The 20,491-nt window shown below is 44.1% G+C and overlaps 1 protein-coding gene and 1 long non-coding RNA gene across 4 annotated transcripts in view; one reads left to right on the top strand and one right to left on the bottom strand.

The window, feature by feature from the left end:
- The window catches only part of ASXL3 (ASXL transcriptional regulator 3), a 148,437-nt gene extending 139,502 nt beyond the window's left edge, over window positions 1-8,935 (bottom strand). The window contains exon 1 of one of the 3 annotated variants that reach the window (XM_034762846.1): window positions 8,673-8,935. In XM_034762846.1, coding sequence (XP_034618737.1) covers window positions 8,673-8,726 — 54 coding nt within the window. In that variant the 5' untranslated portion in view covers window positions 8,727-8,935. The remainder of the gene's footprint in view (window positions 1-8,672) is intronic. The other 2 variants (XM_034762844.1, XM_034762845.1) reach the window with 2 other exon arrangements.
- The window catches only part of LOC117873456, a 29,124-nt gene continuing 17,208 nt past the window's right edge, over window positions 8,576-20,491 (top strand). Inside the window, exons 1-2 of the long non-coding RNA XR_004644735.1 lie at window positions 8,576-8,694; window positions 10,748-10,848. This is a non-coding gene — a long non-coding RNA (uncharacterized LOC117873456). The remainder of the gene's footprint in view (window positions 8,695-10,747; window positions 10,849-20,491) is intronic.

Below are 20,491 nucleotides of genomic sequence, written 5' to 3'. Positions count from 1 at the left end.
GGGGTGCAGGGTGTTCCCCCGAGGTACAGAATGTCACAATAGTTTCTACAGAGAACAGGATTCTTTGATTTGTTGTTTTAATCTCCATACTTCAAAAAATCTCATGAAAACAAAAATTTAGCAGGGAAGTATTATTTGAGATTATTGTGTTACCACTTCACTTAAATAAGTAGCTGACAGTCCAATAAAGTGTCATCCCAAAATTAAGAAAATTAATTTCTCTCTCTCTCTCTTTCCACTTCTCTCCTTCTCTATCATGGAATTTTGGTTTCCTCCTGGGATATTGGGTTTTTTTTGTTCCACTTCATACAGTGTGCGTGCACTTCTGCATCTTTTCCCCCACTGCAGTTCTCCAACTCCTCTCTGCCACTTTTCCCCGGCCCTTTGCCAATATTGCTGCTCCCACACAGAAGAGGCATGCAAGTTTGCATTTTAAAGTTCAAGAGATTTGTATGTAGCAAAATACAAGGATACAGAAAACTTTAAAAGGGTTTTATAATATGCCTACCACATAAACAAATTCTGTATGAATATATGTCTAAATACAGTTTTTTGGAACATTAGTACTTCCAGTAGTTTTCTAGACTTCCCAGATCTCTCTCTCTCTCTCTCACACACACACTTACTTCAATATCTAAGTAACTTCAGCCTTTAATGGCATTTCAAGTAATACATAAGGGGTTTCTTAACATGCAAGTTTTAAGAATGCTGAGAAGAGCAGATAGGTGCAGTGTTCTTTTAAATTTAAACTGATAGTTCTCTCTGCATCTGTGATTTTCAGGAGCACTTCCCTATGCACACATCAGACATCAAACTTCACTTTCTGTTACAGAGACACTTATGTAGGTCAGGCCCAAAGTTTAGACAGTAGGGATTTTTTTGTTTTGTTTTGTTTTCAGACTTAAACATTGGCCTAAAGGGCTTGCAACTCAGACATTGCAGTACTCTGCTAGTGCATGCGAACTACAGTGAAATTAACCAGTTTATTTTCATTGCCCAAACCAGGGGTAGGCAATCTATGGCACGCGTGCCAAAGGCAGCACGCGAGCTGATTTTCAGTGGCACTCACACTGCCCGAGTCCTGGCCACCGGTCTGGGGGGCTCTGCATTTTAATTTGCTTTTAAATGAAGCTTCTTAAACATTTTAAAAACCTTATTTACTTTACATACAACAATAGTTTAGTTATATATTACAGACTTATAGAAAGAGACCTTCTAAAAATGTTAAAATGCATTACTGGCATGTGAAACTTTAAATTAGAATAAATAAATTAAGACTTGGCACATCACTCCTGAAAGGTTGCCGACCCCTGGCCCAAACTAACCAAAATAAAAACAGAAAACTGTATAGAGGGTGAAAAATATTTTTTAATATAATCCAAATTTTAATCACTTCAAATGTTAGTAATATAAAGAATCTTTATGGTGGTATATTAGACAGAAGCTGCACCTATGCAGGGCAGAGAACCTCATGAAGGGGTGGACAGGATCTTTGTTCTTTTTCAAATACATCTACTCTATCATTAGACAGTAACTCCAAAATATACTAACTGTAACAGATGCCTGAAGAGAAACAATTAAGAAGATCCATTTTTAGAGATCCAACTAAAATGAAGAGAAGAAAGCAGCTTGAAGTTTTTTTTAAATCAGCTCATCAAATGATAAACATAGTGGCTCAAACAGGTGCTCATCACCTTTCAATCCATACAAAACGTAGCCACTAAAATCTTCTAACCCATTGCTCTAAATCACATCCTTTTTTTTTTAATCTGTCCTCTGTCTGATCCTCAACTGCTTTACATTTATACCTTGATTTAATCCTCATGCCCTTCACTCTATCCATCTCTACCTATTGTTCCTCATCACTTATACTGTATCCTGCCCTTCTATTTCACCAGTTATGCCAGTCCGCCCAGCCATGCATTTGTTCACTTCTTCCACGTTTCTGCTTTCTTACACATTATCCTTTGTGCATGGAAAGCCTTCCCAGAACTAACCAGAACAGCTTTACAACGTCTACCTCAAAACCCTCTTTTGCTATTGACCACTTACATGATGAATGGCTAATATTAATTTGTTTACTAAAAATATCCAAATGATTCAGAATCATCAAGCTGTCCACAGTCAGCCAATGTTACTTCATCCTTCTTCTCTCATTGTTTTATAAACACTCACCTGTGCCTTGTTTCAATTTAGGTTTTAACCTTTTTGGGTCAGGGATCACGTCTTCATTTAGAACAATGCAGCCCTGATACTGACTGGGGCCTTTAGGGAATAACACAACACAAATAAAATTAAAAAAACAATTTTCTTGTTGCTTTGCTTTTTTTTTTATATATACATAAAATTTATATATATATTCTCAGAATGCAACACCTGGGATGGGGGAAGTAGACAATTGCTTATTTTAAGTCAGAAAACTGGAAGAGGAAATGAGATGCTATATGTAACAGGAAATAGTTTCGCGCATGGGTGTTATCTAAAGGTGACTGCAAACATAAAAGGTAAATTCTATTGACTTCAGCAATACATGTGGATTGAATGCCCTCATTGAAAAGGCAAAGATAGGCATTTAGCATGTAAGGCCAGATCAGACTATGTGCAGAGGACCTCTTGGGAGATGCTGAGCAGGCTCCACTCCAAATCACAACAAAGGAAACTGAAGGCACGCAGCATCTTGCAGGATTGGGCCCATGAACAATCCAAATTTGCCCTTTTCTGTTCTATTTCAGGTCTTGGGAATTCACAGACATCTGGCTCCTGATTCTCTGCAATACTCCATTGGGCCCTATGCTGTGATATCACAACTACTAAGGAAGCTTTCTGGAGCACTGAACCCATCTGTAGGGAGCTGAGGGCTCTTCCAAGGGCTTTGTGTAGTTTTCCAAGTGACTTTAAAATTATATAACATATTCCTCTTTTCTTCAATATCTATATTCAGAGGTCTGGCTCCATGCTCCAGACTACCTCATTGGTACCTGAGGCATCACAGTTGATCAAGACAGACATGTCTTCAGAACATCTCAGAGAAAAAGGTAAGGCTTAGTTGTTTATAAGATTAATGTCTCTCATTCTAATTAATAGGATCACTGTCCACATACTGGACAAGTAAATTAAGTTTACATTTTATTTGCAGTTCACCTTTTTAAATCTTTTTTTTAAATCTACTAATCTCTAGAATACTCAATACTAACGAAGAGTGGTGCTGCTATGTACATGCAACAACAGAAGGTAAAGAAATAGATGGAGGAGTTGTGCTACCTAACAAGTGCAGCAATTGCTTTGAATAAAAAAAAAAAAAAGAAATCTGAGAAAGCTCTAGGGCAAATAAATAACATTTAAAAACCCCACAGATCTTCAAAGCAACATTGATTGTGGATCAAAGTGAAAGGCCATCAAAACCTCCCGAAGCAGCAATATTTCTGCATGTCTAAAAAAGAATGAACTTAGAAGAAATATGGAAATAATAGTAGGTCTCTGTTAAGCCAACAACAAAGAAACCCTTAGTGTAGTAAAACAAAGTCATGTCAAATCCCCATTTTTAGAAATGCATGAACTTCCTTTCATAATGTTTTAAACTGTATTTATAGTAACAAGAGTGAAAACTGGAGACAAAAGTCAAAAGGTATTACAAAGCTCTAGCTATACATGTTACAATTCTGATTTTTGGTCTCATTTGTGTGCTTCAAATATAAAGACATACTGCAATATAATTCCATACCACTGTATGATCTACTTCAACTACACAATCTCAGTAGAACAGAGGACAAGTGACCGATAACTAGATTTGGACAGCCAGCCACATTAAACGGTAACATACAGACTAACAACCACATCTCCAAAGTAGTTATTCTTTAAAGCAGCAATTTCTTTAATTAATTTGCATACATACTTGCTACTTAAAAAAAAAAAAAGTATTTTAATTTAAACTATTATGTAGGAACAATAATTTATTCTTAACTAAGACCTGTAGCGCCAGGAAGCTACAAAAATAAATACGCAGAACCAAAGCATCAGAACACCCAGTTCACTCATCCCCTGTACCAAGAAGATTCTGCATAGTGCAGCAAAACATGCACAATGCTAAGCAATTGGAGCAAACCTCTACATTCATTTAATTATGAACAGGGCTTGGAGGAGGAAAAGCAGGCATGCAGGGGGTAATCTAGTGAACATAAGTGATGTGAAAATCTACCAGTTTCAGAATTTTCAGCTACTCCCACTATCAAGTGGAAGTTAGAGTTTAAGTATGCTTTAGAGCTGTGCTTAGAATAAAGAGAAAAGGACAGTGATGAGGGCAAGTTAGTCACAGAAATTCTTTCAAATGGTTCTGATAAAACACCATCCTTTATAGGCAGATGCTCAATGCCTCATGAAATATACTGGCCACACTGGTCTTGAGGGTTTACCAGCCTGCAGCATCTGCTCCCTTCAAGCCTATTTAACCTATCTGGGTCATAAGTAAAGCAGTATGTCTGGCAGCCATAACTAATGGCTGAGTGTTGTTCTATGACAACTCCGATCTATACCATTGAAGGACTGAACCTCAAAAGAACAAACCCCTTCAATTTAACTTCAAATTTGCGTTGAAATTTTCCAAGTGATCCATTCATTCCCCAATAGCCACACATTTGTAAATCTACATTCATTTAATTATTTTAGAGTCTTCCTCAATTTTAAAGTGACTGATGAACTTAGAATGTGAAACTACATAGAGACAAAAGTTACCAGAACTGCTGGCTTATGACATCTACTAAAAATATAAACAGCTGGTCTACAATCAATTATTTTGTGATGCATCTGTACTATGTATGTCTTGTGCAACCAATGAACTTGGAAAATCCAACTCAAGGCACCAAATTAGTATAGGACAGAAGTTAACAATATTTCAGGACTTATAATTTTGGTTTTAAGAACACCTAGAACTGAGGAGGCACAAGCTTTTCCATTCAATGGTGTCATTGTCAGTTGTTTTAACTTTTTAAGTCTTTTTTAAGCTTTTTCCTGAAATTTGGCAGGTTTGCTCTCTCTGAGCAAACAAACAATTAAGTTTAAAGAATATATGAGCCAAAATAGTTCAATTGTACTCTCCTCCTCTCTCCCCCATTAAAAAAGGGCTACGTTTTTCTCTCTGATTAGTGGAGGTGAGTGAGGAAAGAGGTAGGGTGCTACATATGGAAAGTAGTTAGACCTCAAAGGAACCCTGCCATCCTCCACAAAATACAGGTCAAGGAACGTCTCCAGGGTTCCTGCCTTATTTATTGCACAGTATAAAATATTTTAATGTGAGATATAGTAAACAGCTGACTATAGTGGCATTTGTTAGTTTCTTCTTACATTAAGACTCTATACAAAAAAACATTACAAGAATGTCAAGATGACAAAGACGATGTATTCAAGTATCAAGAAATGATAAATGTAAGGTTGCCTATCAACCTTAAGCCTGATTGCTTGGACATATGCATTACAAAACTGCCTTATTATAAATAATTTACTGGATTTTTTTGCAGAACTGCTGCCTCTTTCATCGTGCATGCTGAACAAGGAATAAGACAGGACTGTGTAATGATATGGGTGCAGGGTCCAGATTACCCCGCTTTATTCTATGTAATTGTTGTATGGGGCATGTGAGTTTGAAGTGAGGATGCTACAGACACCACTATATCCACTTCTACCATGACTAGTGTACAGCTTAGGGCTAAGGAACTAGACTGCAACCCAGGGAATCTGCATTCTTTTTCTGCCTCTTTCAGAGATTTCCTATGCAACCTTGAACAACACATTTAATCTCTTTGTGCTTCGGTTCTGCATAGGTAAAATAATAATAAAATAATAATAATAAATAATACTTAACTTCACAAACCTGTTGTAAGGCTAAATCAATTTACATTTGCAAGGCTCTCAGGTACTACAGTGATGAGTGTCAAATAAGAGAAAAAAGCATTTTAGTTAGTCCACAGTTTGGAAAATATGCAGTACTTGAAGCATGGGACCACATACTGGAGGAACAAAGAGTACAAAGTGAAAAACTCAACAGCTATTTCATTCACTGAGCACTGTCCCCATTCTGTATTGTGTGAGCTAGAGGTGCTATGGAAAAATAGTGCATGAACATGTAATTTAGAGACTGTACTGTAATGCATACACATACACAAGGGAGCAGAGTTAAGATTATCTTACAATCTTAACTTTGTCATTTCATAACTTGGGAGTACTTCACTTTACAAGCTTAACACACTTGTAGGCTTTTTATAGGAAATATAAAAAATGGGTATCAGTACTTATAACTTATTAATTCAACCTTCCTATTCTTAAAAATAAAGAAATTCAGAAGCCAATCAATTTTATAACATAGATATTGATCTAGCTAGCTCATGAGTCATTACTTGTGAGTATGTATCAATCACTTCATTCTTTACTTGTCGTTGGAAAGAAATTGATTTAATCAAGCCTTGCAGTAATACATTATTGATGTATTCCAAGAAAATGGAATCATAATGAACCATCAGGTCCTTTACATAAAATAATATAAGGACTCCATAAATTTGGCCTCAATAAAGATCTGCTAGCATGAATCCCTGCACTAGTAGATCCTGATGCAGAATCAGGGTCAAAGCAAGCAGTCTATGCATAAGTCGTATAGGAAACAGATTACGGACAAGCTTCTGGATAATTTAGTAACTTTGGGAGGCTGAACATTTTGTAAAACAGGCAACGTGCTTCATCACCCACTCTTCATATAAAGCAACTACCAGTCCTAGTAGGTTTACACAATCAAGGCTGTTCTGAGTGAGAAAAAGAATGCAACTCAAACAGAGAGAGCTTCCCTATTTATAACAGCTCAATCTATGTACTAGAAGCTATTGAACTTTTCCACAGAGTTGACTACACCTTAACAGAGATTTTCCTCGCTTGCACGGACCATCTCCCTTCCCGTTCATGATGGCTTATATTCCCTGTGGCAGCTACAGCAATTGCTTACATGCTAAACTAACATTAGGATAGAATTCCATGTATTTTAAATGTCTTTTAATGAAGTTTAGCAGCTTACAGTATAACAAAAGACAGCCACAAATCACAGTCACAAACAACCATAAAGAGCTATAAAGTTTACGAGTTTGGGAACATCTATTCTAGTCATTAGTTTGGGGAAGAGAGTGCCCTCTTAATACACTTACTCCTTTACCAGGATCTGCAGAATTAAGGAAAGACAATAGTGAGAAAGTAAGAACCTTGGGCCTGGCACATTTCCTGTTTTAGACAGGCATATTTTTCAACTCTAAAAGTGCCTACATCAGACCACCCTTGCTAAAGCTGAACTAACTGTAGTAATTTTTTACCACAATGAACCTTATATGTTCAATCAATGCAAGACTCCTATGAGGCACTGGCAGTGACATCTATAGTTAGGACTGCCTCCTATTTTGATATAAATTATGCCGTGGAAGCACTGAAAGGCTGAAATTCCTATGTAATGCTCCATAGTCCCACAAGACACATCCTTTCAAAAAGGACTGTGCTTCACAGCCATTCTAAGACAAAAAATAAATAAAACAGACACTCACTAGCACCACAAGAAAAGGATCACATTCTTTCAATACTAATTTAATTGTTGAAATAATCAGTAAAATATGAAATTGATATGAATACCCAAAAAAACCCCAATATAAACAGCAGCAGATCTTTCTAGCTGTCCTCTTTCTATAACCGCATCTAACTGATGCTGAAATAACCCCATCTTCAGGGAAGGCATACGCACTATAATGTACAACCACACATGCTGTATCGTACACACACACTGTGAAATTCCTAGAATGGAGAGAACTCACACAAAAGGGTCCTGAAGCACAAAGTAAATGAAGTGTCCTAATACACTTAGCGAACAATAAAACAAAGTCACATAAAACAGATACTGGAGAAACAGGGTGACAAATAATTCCCCAACCCTCTGGAAACACATGAAGTCTTTAGAGCCAAATAGCTTTCTGAGGGGTGGGATTGATTGCCTGGGCCATTTCTCTACACAGATGGGTGGAGAGGAATCCCTGGATAATTCTTTCTCCTACACACACTAATGGAGTGATGGGAAATCCTTGGATCTTTCACTTACATATATTTTAAAGGGGGGAGGGGGAGACTTTTCTGGGATATTTGAAACAAATACATGGGACAGGGAGAAGGGAATTTCTCTCTCTCTCTCTCTCTCACACACACACACACACACACACACACAGTGGATATTTTTCGACACACACTAACGAAAGGTGTAGCTATTTCCCCACACATTAAAGGGAAAAGGGAGAGCTATGTCTCTCCCACATATACACACTACAAGAGGGACTACCCTTGTAATTTCACACACACGCATACCAGGGAAAGGAGGCGCCCCCTGGGGAAGAGGGAACTTCACACGCAGTGTGTGTGTGTGTGGGGGGGGATTCCCCTGGCTAGCCCCTTAGCCCCTCACACACCCACGTAAGGGGGGAGGCAGCCACTCACACCCGCTACCGCCCGGCGAGTCAATCGCTTCGCTCACCCAGCCCTGCACGCTCACTCCAACATGCCCTACTGATTGCAACAAAGCCGGGGGGAGGGGGGGTCTGTACGGGGCTGACCGCCCCCTCCACTCGCCGGGGGCTCGCCTGCCCGCACCATGCGAACGCGGCACCTACCAGGCGGGCAGCCTCGGCCCAGGTGCGGTCCTTCTTCTTCCTCTTGTCTTTCATGTTTGCATCTCATTGAGATGGTTCTAGGGGGGCGGGGGGAGGGCGGACTGGAGCGTGCGGGGGAGGGGGGCCCGGAGGGGTTCCACACAGACAAGGCTACACGGGCGCGGAGCTCCGGAGCCCCCGGGGCGGGGGGAGGAGAAGGGGGCTGGGCCGGCTCGGGCTCGGGCTCCCGCAGCAGCAGCAGCACAGCTGACAGCTTGAGGGATGCTCCGCTACTCTCACAACAATGCACTATGACGTCACACAGGGGAATGGCGACCGCACCAAACATCCCAGCCAAGGCGGCCGCCCTCGCGAGGAAACCGCGCGCGAGACCAGAGCGATTCAAAAACCTCGCGAGAGCTGTTAGGGTGGCTGCCCCTGCCCAACGGGGGGGGGGGGCGCTAAGCGGAGACTACACATCCCAGGGTGCAATGCGCAGCCAGCGGCGGAGCGAGCTGGAGCATTGCCCCGTTGGAAGTGTAGTCTCTCCTGGGCAGCGTGGATACGATCCGCTGCGCGCTGTTGCCAAAATTGCTAGGCAAAGCCAGAGACTTGTGTGCGCGTCTGTCGTGGGAGGGGCAGCGCTGTGGTTATTATAATGTGTGTGGGGACTGCTAGGCACTATGGCAACAACGTGGACATTTAAAGGTGATGCCTATTAGAGCTGGCTTGCTGTGCTTTCAATTATAAAATAAAATGTTTATTTTTAAATTCTAGCAAACCTATCAGGGCTATTGCCAAGCAATATATACACCTTAAAGAATCAGAACAGTGTAGGTTACAAAAATTAAAATCTGTATCCATAGCCCCCATCCATGTAGATCCCTGAGACACACTTACATCCACACACTGTAGCTCCACTGCACTTCCAGTAGCACAAGCATACCTCCATTCTGCCATCCTATGTTCTATCTCCCAAAGTATGAACCATCAGCAGTCCCACTGCCTCCTCAATCAAATACTGTCTTTCAATTCACCTGCCATTTACAAGGCAGAGACAATAACATCTCACCTCTTACCTTGCATAAATCTTCCCACAATAGTTGATACCACAACATGTTCATGTCTTATTCTGTATATATTGCCCCATCTTCTCAATAGCCTAGCAACATCACTATAAATTTATTATTCACTCTACCACCCACATACAGGACAGATATCCACCCTAACCCATCTAAGCTACACATTCTGGTCCCAAAGTATCTCATACTAAAACCGGCTATAAACAAAAGCCCTTATCCTCCAAAGATTTCCATACAAGCTTAATCTAAGTATGTGAATAATTCCTTTGAAGTCAATGGAACTACTTGCGGTGAGGGTTAAACAAATGTTTAAGTATCTGCAGAATCAGGGGGACTCAATCCTGGAATTACGCATGATATTCAGTAATGCTCATGGTAGGAAGTGTTCTCCTGGATTGCTTATTCCACACAGGGGACTGAAGGGATATATAAGCTTACAGTGTAATACAGTACTTTTCCTTAGTCATTTAAAAATTGAAAAGTAGCTATGATGCTTACCATATACCCATAATGATGTTATGTGGACAGTATATGTCATAGTAAGGTATAGAGATTGTTTGGGGCATTTTATTTCTGAATTGTCTGATTTTCAATTTTATTTTTCAATCTACAACATTCTAATGAAATTCATTTTATTGTATGTTCATAACTTTCCAACTTTAACTGTCTTAAAATTTATATATATATATATATTTAAAAAGCAAATGAAATTAAACACACCGTTTATATACATTCTCCTAAAAGAATTAACAAGAATTAACCAAGGGCTTGACACATCTTGAGCCCAATAATGGATACTCGGTACTATTACAGATTGTATCTTTTCCAGTTTGTTATTTACCTATACATGAAGTTCACATACTCCTCTAGTGGGAATAAACTCACCACTGAAGACAACATGTTTTAACCATATACCTTCACTGTCTGTGGCTTTTCTTTGAGAGTTATTAGCAGTATTTCTAGTGTCGGACTGGTGTCTAACTTAAAAATAATAAATGTCCCATTTGTTTTCAGATTGATAGTTCATTCATCTTGTGCTTCAGCATAGTCCATTTCGCCGCTGAGCTAGTGGTGCTTTCATGATGCCCTTTGTCCATGCTATGCACATACTGCAGGTACTTGCAAACTCTTTCAAAATGATGTAGTCCATTGTAATTCTTGCATTTTTACATATGGTGGGCATTATCCTAGCTTTCATTGGTTGCCACAGCATGTGCAGCTCCTTGTGCTGTTCTTGTTTGACTTTGATTATAAGCTCTATGTGCCTTTATGCCTCTGGTCTCTTGTAGTATTTCGGATTCTTAATCATGTTGTGGGAGGACTGGCATACACTGCACCCCCTTGCAGCCCAATATGACACTACTCATCCTGCCCCAGTGGTTCTCTAATGGTTGGCCACTGCCTCTTGCAGGGTCCGGTACTGTGGAACCCAAGCCTTCCAACTTAGCCATTCTCCAGTTCCATCCCTTCTTCTGTATAAAAGTCCCAAAACAAGGTACTAAAAAGAGTGTTGTCTGGCAAGTTTTTGGCAGGACTCCATCCTTGTCTTCAGGTTCTGTCTTCAAACAAAGTCACCCAGTCAGTCTGCCTGGGCCCAGTCTCCCTATCAATAGACTTGCCTAGCTGGCATGCTGTCTCAGATTCCTGCATACAACTGCCTCAGTTAACTGAAAATGAATACATTAAATCCTTCAGAACCAGTCACTATCAAAAATTCTGAGCAATATTGCTCCTCCTCCTATCAGACAAGAGGTTGCCACTGGCAAGTTACTGGAGAAAGTACACGCCAACCAGGGCCGTCCTTAGGCATACGCAGCATACACAGATGCGTAGGGCACCATGAAATTTGGGGCACCAAATTGCCCCAAATTTCATGGTGCCCTAGGCAACTGCATGCTGCATACATGGCAGTACGATCCCCGGCAACCAGCCCTATCCCTCGGCCGCCCGCCCGCCCTGCAAGGGGCAGGGCCATCCCTAGGGTGTGGGGACAGGGCTGGCTTTAGGCCGATTCAACCGATTCCCCTGAATCAGGTCCCGCGCCTAAGAGGGCCCCGCGCCCAAGCACTGGTATGGCGTACCAGCAAGAGCCGGTGCACCGTACCAGGGTGGCCCGGCTTCCCCAGGGGGCAATTTAAAGGGCCTGGGGCTCCCAGCAGGGGCACCCCCTGCCCACACCAGCCCGGCACCCCCTGCTATGCCCTGCCCGCACCAGCCCCCCCGCCCTGCCTGCAGCCAGCCCCTGCTGCACCCCCTGCCCTGTCTCCAGCCAACCCTTGCCGCACCCCCCTGCGGCCCTGCCTGAAGCCAGCCAGCCCCACACACACTCCTGCCCGCAGTAGCCCCACACCCCCTGCCTGCAGCCAGCGCCTGTCTCCAGCCAGCCCCACACCCCCTGCCTGCAGCCAGCCCCTGCTGCACCCCCTGCCCTGCCTCCATCCCCGCACCCCCGGCCCTGCCTGCAGCCAGCCCCGCTCCCCCTGCCTTGCCTGCAGCCAGCCCCTGTCTGCAGCCAGCCCCGCTCCCCCTGCCTTGCCTGCAGCCAGCCCCTGTCTGCAGCCAGCCCCGCACCCCCGGCCCTGCCTGCAGCCAGCTCCTGTCTGCAGCCCGCCCCGCACCCCCTGCCCGCAGCCATCCCTGACTGGGCCCCACCGAAAATGGAGATATCCCATCTCCTAGAACTGGAAGGGACCTTGAAAGGTCATCGAGTCCAGCCCCCTGCCTTCACTAGCAGGACCAAGTACTGATTTTGCCCCAGATCCCCAAGTGGCCCCCTCAAGGATTGAACTCACAACCCTGGGCTTAGCAGGCCAATGCTCAAACCACTGAGCTATCCCTCCCCCCCAATGTTCGAATTGGGCCCCGCACTTCCTAAAGCCAGCCCTGTGTGGGGCCCCAGACAACTCCCTCCACCCTGCCTCTTACCCTTCCCCCCTGCTCTGCCGCTGGCCCGCTCCTCTTCCCTTGCCCCATCCCCAGCCTTGTCACTCAGGTTGGGGAAAGGACCGCCCCTGGCTCTCATCAGCAGCAGGAAGCGGAGCGCTGCGGCTGGGAGATGGCAGAGTAGAACGGACTGGGGCCGGGCTGCGCCGCTTCCCGCCACTGCGTGGGGGAGCCCTTCTCCAAGCCCCCTCCCCCGAGCGACACGGCTGGGGCCAGGGAGAGGGAAGCTGAGCAGGCTGCTCCCAGCCCTCTGCTAATTCCCTGGGCCACTCTGGGCCTGTGGAGCCCCCCAAAATGACCCCCTAGCTCCTGCCTCCCAGACACAGGGGCAGGGAGGCATGGGGCCTCACACAGGCCCCCCGCGGGGGGGCTGCGTAGGACACCCAAATGGCTAGGGACAGCCCTGATGCCAACCCAAGCCTGCCATTGCACAATGACCTTTTTAAAGTAGCAGCTGCACATTTGCTGTCATGTCACCCATTATGGTCTCATCTGTCACGCCAGGATGTTAGGGCGGAAACACTCTGGCGAGAGGAATGGATATTGTTATAATCCCCAACCAGTCCCTCGTTGCCAACCCCACAATTTGCCCACCTGGTTTTGACCTGCCCCGTCGCCAATGGTCCCTGTTAAGCAGGTTCTAGATCGGGCAAGGTCTCTGTGCAGCCAACCAGTACCGCTGGGGATTTCATTACAGCCCTTTGCAAAGCTGCAGCACAACACAGACGATGACGCACATCGTCGAGGAATGCCAGCTGACTAGGTTCAGCGGTGGCCTAGAAGAACTGCATCATGCCACTGAAGATGCCATCGCTTGGCTAGATGACTATGCACATGCTAAATAAAAATACTGTCAAAAATAAGGCTACCTTCTGAATGACTTTCTTTTTACTCACTTTTTATTTTTTATCTTGAAGATACAGAGTGAAATGCTGTTTTAACTTCTTCCAGTTGTCTTCCACATACACCTCTACCCTGATATAACGCTGTCCTCGGGAGCCAAAAAATCTTACTGCGTTATAGGTGAAACCGCGTTATATCGAACTTGCTTTGATCCGCCGGAGCACGCAGCCCTGCCCCCGCAGAGCACTGCTTTACCACGTTATATCCGAATTCGTGTTATATCAGGTCACGTTATATCAGGGTAGAGGTGTATCTAGAGAGTTTCAGCTCTGGTGGAGCTTTTAACTGCTCATTTCTTCCACTCGGGGTATTTTTTTAATTTTTTTTTTTTTTTACTCCTTTTCCATGTGGTGTTTACTGAACATGCAGAGACAATGTGAATATTTGTATCATGGGTGGGCAGACCTAAGCTCATCCAAAACTAAAGGCCTGCCTGTCAACTGAGAAGGGGCACAGGAATGAGAAAAACAGCAGTATTCTTGGGACAAATAATGAAAAACAACAGGGATGAGGAACAAAGGTCACAGGGTTTCTGGATGGGGATATAAGCAGAGAACTCCAGACAGAACTCACTGTTCCACAAAGGAGTTGAAGGATTCAAAGATTCAGTAGACACTGCACAAAGGAACTCTTCTGAAATACATGAGACAATAAGGGACTGAAAGTAGACTCCACAGTTGATGAGCACCCCACCATGTTTCATTCACAAAGAGTGAAACTGAATACAGGTTAAACTGAACAAGTGGAACTTTATTAACCTGTATGCACTGCTCTGCCCAGGAGGCTGAATTGTTTCCAGCCCAACACCTCACAGTCCATTTTCCTGGTGTTTCTGCAATAACAGTTCCTCCAGGGAACATGGGCCCTCTGACTCCAGCTCTGCTTGATACAGTGGTGACCACAGAGGCAGGTGGGGGAGAAAGCCAAGGGCTGCATCATCAGTGACTAAGAACTCCCTCCCTGGAGGAATGAAGCCACCAGAGTAGAAGCCTCACCTGGGGCTGGGGTCAATCTTGCAAGGCAGATGGAGGAAGCATCCAGCGGAGGTGGGCAGGAGAGAAAAAAGGAAGGGATAGCGGAGAAAGGGAAGAAGGGAGGATCGGCTCCTCCAGTTACTTGGGCGTGATGGGGCACGTCTGTGAAGTTGAGAAGTGAATGGGGGAGTTAAACAAAAGAAGAGGGGACAAAGTATAATCATGGGCACAATATACATAGATGAGTAGGGAGGGAAGCAACAGACTTCAGCGGGCCAGTGGGATGGGAAGGGAAACAAATTGAAAAGCAGGAGAAGAAAGGTAAGGCTGTCCTCAAACAGGAAAAAGACGGCTAGGTAAGGAGGCAGTGACCTCCTGGACAGAAGGGAGCAATGAGGATGGCTGCTGGGGGCAGAAATGAATATAAACAAACAATGGTGTGGGGAATTATAATGGTAAAGGTTGGGAAGTCTAAACAAATAAACAAACTGAAGGGTGGAAAAAAAGAAGTGTAGTGGTAGGCAGGGCCGGCTCTAGGATTTTTGCCGCCCCACACAAAAAATTTTTTGGCCACCCCCCCTTTTTTTTTCGTGCCCCCTCTGTCAAAAATAAGGCTCCTTTCTGAATGACTTCCTTTTTACTCACTTTTTACTTTTTATCTTGAAGATACAGAGTGAAATGCTGTTTTAACTTCTTCCAGTTGTCTTCCACATACACCTTTACCCCGATATAACGCTGTCCTCGGGAGCCAAAAAATCTTACTGCGTTATAGGTGAAACCGCGTTATATTGAACTTGCCCTGGCCCCACCCCAACTTCACCCCTTCCGAACTCCTTCCCCAAATCCCCGCCCCGCCTCCTCCCCCGGGCATGCCGCATTTTCCCCCCTCCCTCCATTGCTTCCTGCAGGCCCCCCCCGCGACATCCCGCCCTAGCTTACCTCCGCTCCGCCTGCTCCCCCGGGCGCGCCGCCGCTCTGCTTCTCCCCGCTACCTCTCATTTGACCCCCAACTACTTTATTCTGGGGAGGGGGTTCAGTGAACTAAAAATAAAATAATTTTCTAGTTGAAACAAAATGATTTTTCCCCACATTTTTCCATTCTCTCACACACATGCTCAGATCTACTCTGAGCAAAGGGCCAGTGGAGGGTCTATGCACCACGTAAATGGTCTTCTGCATAGAGAGCTAGTGAAGATATTATGCAAAAAATCCTGCAACAAAAATAAAAACTATAAGCCTTTAACCAAAACCTTTCCCAAAGATGAAAACATCGCAAAATAAATCACTCCTTATGTAACCTAATCAGGACAGGGCCACGGTTAGTAACATATAATACAGCACAAAAGAATAAATGGAAATAAAAAAAATTGTCAAATCCACAATCATAGAATTTAACAAACTACTTAAAACCCTGAGTATCATCAGAGTCCATCTCTGCTACTGAGATTTGAAAGTTTATGATATCATTTAAAACAGTGAATAATATAGTTTAAAATGTGTTGTCATTCTCACATCAAAAATTATTCAAGCTTCACTCTTGTGGTCATGACAATGTCATCAGAACCCTCTGATATCTTACAATTGTGTCTACTGTATCCTCTCTCTCTATCCATATTAATTATAAAAAGAAAAAACTCAACTGTGACGTTGCACTCTATATGATTTTATGAAAATATGCTAATGTAACTGGAATATGCTTCATGCAAAAGGTCTCTTGTAAGGTATCATTACAAAGCTTATAATCTATTGAGTGTGATCATCCTATTTGTATAAATGTACCACTCTTGAATCCAGGGGTGAAAGTAACTTAAAGGACTTACTGGTACGCCGGAGTCCTGAGCAGGCATGGCCTCAACCGGAAGAGGCGTGGCCTCAACGTGAAGAGGCAGGGCCTTTCAAGATTTAAAGGCCTTGGGGCTCTGGCTGTGGCTGGAAGCCCCAGGGCCTTTAAATCACCCTGGAACTACCAGCTGCAGAGGCAACTGGAAGCCCCGGGGCTCAGGGGCGAATTAAAGGGCCCAGGGCTCTGGCCACCTTGGAGCTCCGGGCCCTTTAAATCACCACAGGAGCCCTGCCACTGTTACCCCGGGGTGGCAGGGCTCGGACTAGGGCTGGGGTAGTGGCAGCAGGGCTTGGGCGGGGATTTAAAGGGCCCGGTGCTCCTGCCACTGCGGAGTGCCCTGGGCCCTTTAAAAGCGCTGCCCGAGCCCTGCCGCCGCAATTTAAAGGGCCAGAGGCTCCGGCCATTGCGGGGTGCCCCAGGCCCTTTAAAGTGCCACCAGAGCTCCAGCAGCGGGGTTCGGGCAGCGCTTTAAAGGGCCTGAGGCTCCCCACAAGGGCTGGAGCTCTGGGACCTTTAAATCCCCACCCGAGCCCGGCTGCTGGAGCTCCGGCAGTGATTTAAAGGGCCCAGGGCTCCCCGCAGCGGCTAGAGCCCTGGGCCCTTTAAATCACCACCGGAGAAGCCAGTCCGGCACGGCGTACCGGCTCTTGCCGACTGGCTTACTTTCACCTCTGTTTGTATCTGAAACTAGAAATATGAAATATAACTCTGATGGCCTATTGTAATTATGCAAAGAGTGGGCCATTAATGGTGGTTTGGAATCTTGATGACTCCCATTAACCAGGACAATTGACTGCAGATGGTTCTGTTTTACCTGTAAGTCTTCCTGTATATGTGTGCTGGCAAGTGGGTAATGAAGTGTTACAGTGACCTGTGATCATGTCACCTGAACTGGAATCCATCTTTAACATGGTGCTTTTCCATTGGGGGGGGGGACCCAGAGGGACAAAGGATTGCTGCCTTATGCAAAAGATATATAAGTGGGTGGAACAGAGAAAAGGGAGAGCCATCATGAGGAATCCCCTAGTTACCACCTAAACTGGAACAAGGGCTGTACCGGGGAAAGGATTGTGCCCAGACTAGGAAGGCATCCAGTCTGTGAAAGACTTATTGAATCATCTTTCAGGGTGAGATTTTATCCGTACTCAGTTGTATTACTGTATTAGGCTTAGATTTGCGTGTTTTATTTTATTTTGCTTGGTAATTCACTTTGTTCTGTCTGTTACTACTTGAAACCACTTAAATCCTACCTTCTGTATTTAATACAATCACTTTTTACTTATTAATTAACCCAGAGTATGTATTAATATGCGGGGGAGGGCGGAGAGCAAATAGCTGTGCATGTCTCTCTATCAGTGTTTTAGAGGGCAAACAATTTATGAGTAAAACGGATTTATTTGGGGTTTGGACCCCATTGGGAGTTGGACATCTGAGTGTTAAAGACTGGAACACTTCTGTAAGTTGCTTTCAGTTAAGTTTGCAGCTTTGGGGCAAGTAATTCAGACCCTGGGTCTGTGCTGGAGCAGATGGGCAGGTCTGGCTCAGCAAGACAGGGTGCTGGGGTCCCGAGCTGGCAGGGAAAGCAGGGGCAGAAGTAGTCTTGGCACATCACTTGGCAGTTCCCAAGGGGGTTTCTGTGATCCAACCTATCACAACAATTTAATGTATTTTGAGATTTTCCTGATTCAGAAGACCATATAAAATTTTTGCTGGATATGGCCCATAGTGAACAGTGTTATCCAGTTTTTTCTAGCAACATCACTCTATAGCTGTTCATCTGTTCAAATGTGTATCTGTTAATATATTTGTAAAAGTAATACAGGAAAGAAATGAATAAAATAATCAAATGGAACTGCATCCAAAAACTAAATAGAGTGCATTACAGTAACAGAGGTATTGCAGTTCAGGATTTAGGATGGTAACCTAGTGAACAAAATTAAATCAAGGCATGTTCTTGTTTAGCATTTCTTCCCGGGAGAAGATTTCACCCTTGATGAAATGTGAACTAGGAGCTTCAGATTCCAAAATAAATGGGAAAAGTTTTGCTGATATAACCACAAGGTATAACCAAGAATTTACCTGATCATATTGTTTTCTAGATAGTAAGAATTAGAGTTAAGAATGCAAGACAGTTTCAATTGTTTATAAGCATAGGTAAAATCCGATCAGCTACAGAGGGAAAATAATCTTGTAGTTTAGGCACTGAACTATGACTCAGGAAATCTGGATTCAGTTTCTGGCTCTGCCAGACTCCCTATCTAACCTCTGGCAAGTCAGTTAATCTCTCTCTGCTTCAATTCTCCATCTATAATACTTCCTTTCTCTCTTTCTTGTCTATTTAGATTGTAAGCTTTTCAGGGCAAGGACTGTGCCTTACTATGTATATATGCAGCAGCTAGTGCAGTGAAGCCCTGATCGTGGTTTGGTTTTCAAGGCTTAACTGTGAAACAAATATACTACATATTAATAATAATTAATAAACTGATTTTGGGTTCTGAGATGCTGAAAAATACACTTTTCCCATTTAAAAAAATATTATTGCCACACTTTTTTGGTGATGTCTCTGCAAAGCAGGGGGACTACAACTCTCATCAGTCCTCTCCCCAGTGCACTTCCCTTTCCCTTGGCCAGGTCAGGGGAAAGACCCTGAACTGGGAAGTGACTGGGCTCTGATTGGGAGCAGTGGCTACATGGAAGTGAGGAGCTGTAGGGAAACTGAAGCACAACAGCATGGTAAGCAGACAGCTGGAGAGAAGCTGGAGCCAGGAACAGATAGAGTGTGTGTGGAACAGGCTATGACTGTTGGACCTTATAGCTAGGTGCAGGTCTGTGTGGGACTTATGGGGAAGCAGCAGTGGCTGGGCAGAGAACCAGTGCACAGGCCCCGAATGAGAGACACTGAGTTTGGGCTTAAAACCTGCAAGCCCGTTTGCTTGGCCTGGAAAGGGCACCCAAGCATTAGGTCTGAAGAGCCCTGACTCTCAATTGGACTACCCCAGAGACCCAAACATTTACTGCTATTGCTCATTCTGAACCATAAGTATGTAAGGCTCTGTGCCAAGGGTATTTGCAACGTTTTCCTTTCCTGCCAGCCCTAGTAATATACTTTCCCTTAGCCATGTATCTGAGTGATTTTTGGGACCCTCCAGGACTAGCACCTACAAGGCCTAGCTCAGAAGCATTTACAGTGCTTGCTGCAGATGCATGCTGTAGAACACCTGGCATGTACTTGCTGTGGTACACCTGGCATGTTACTGGCATTCTAGAAGCTTGGGGTACAAAGTAGCCCCTATAATTACACACAGATATCTAAAAAAGGCTGAACACTGATATCTGAAAGTGCCCAGTTCACTTTGTCCATGACTAAGTTTAAAAGAAAAAATGGTGAGATAGTAATAAATCTATGATCAAATAGAAATTAACTACTGAACAGGCTCAGAGAAAAATTAATTAAAATTCAGTGGGAGGAAATCCTAAGGTAGCCAGTTAAGCTGGCTTTATGGCTTAACGGGAGTGGCACAAAGCAGCCAAGCTAGGAGCCTCAGTAACTCTACCACATTGCATAAGTGACTGGTATTTGGCAGCTCTGTATGAGGATATTTTCACCAAAGCTCAAAAAATGTGAAAATAGCTAATTGTACAGCTTCAGTACATAATTTTCAATGATAGATCTCTTTTTATTTGTAATAGGGTCCTTGGTGGGCTGGCTGGCCTAGTGGTCAGCCTCCACCTAGTAGTGGGGGCACTGGTAGGGGAGCCCAGGACCCTAGGAGGGTCAACAGCATTTGGCCTCTTAGGGGACCCTCTGAGTTACCCTCTCTGGATCACTTCCTGCCTCTCCCTTCCTCCTTCAGCTTCTGGTCCCAGATAAGGGAAAAAGAAACCAAACTGTCAGCCCCATAGGCATATAATCCTATTTCCTCAGGGAGACGTCTTCAGCACCTTTATCAGGAGCCTTACAGATAGCTCTGTCTTGCTTCCTAGCCTCCCACTTTCTGAGCTGGGTTGGTCCCTTCTCAAGTTGGAGCATGCTCTGGAGGACTGGAGGGGCAGGGCTAATTGGGCTCAGTACTGTCCTTTAATCCCTTTCAGCCC

The sequence above is a fragment of the Trachemys scripta genome, chromosome 2 (genome assembly GCF_013100865.1).
Source record: "Trachemys scripta elegans isolate TJP31775 chromosome 2, CAS_Tse_1.0, whole genome shotgun sequence".
Classification (NCBI taxonomy): Eukaryota; Metazoa; Chordata; order Testudines; family Emydidae; genus Trachemys; species Trachemys scripta.
The sequence above is the reverse complement of the archived record's forward strand: the minus strand, read 5'-3'. Positions and strand labels throughout refer to the sequence as shown.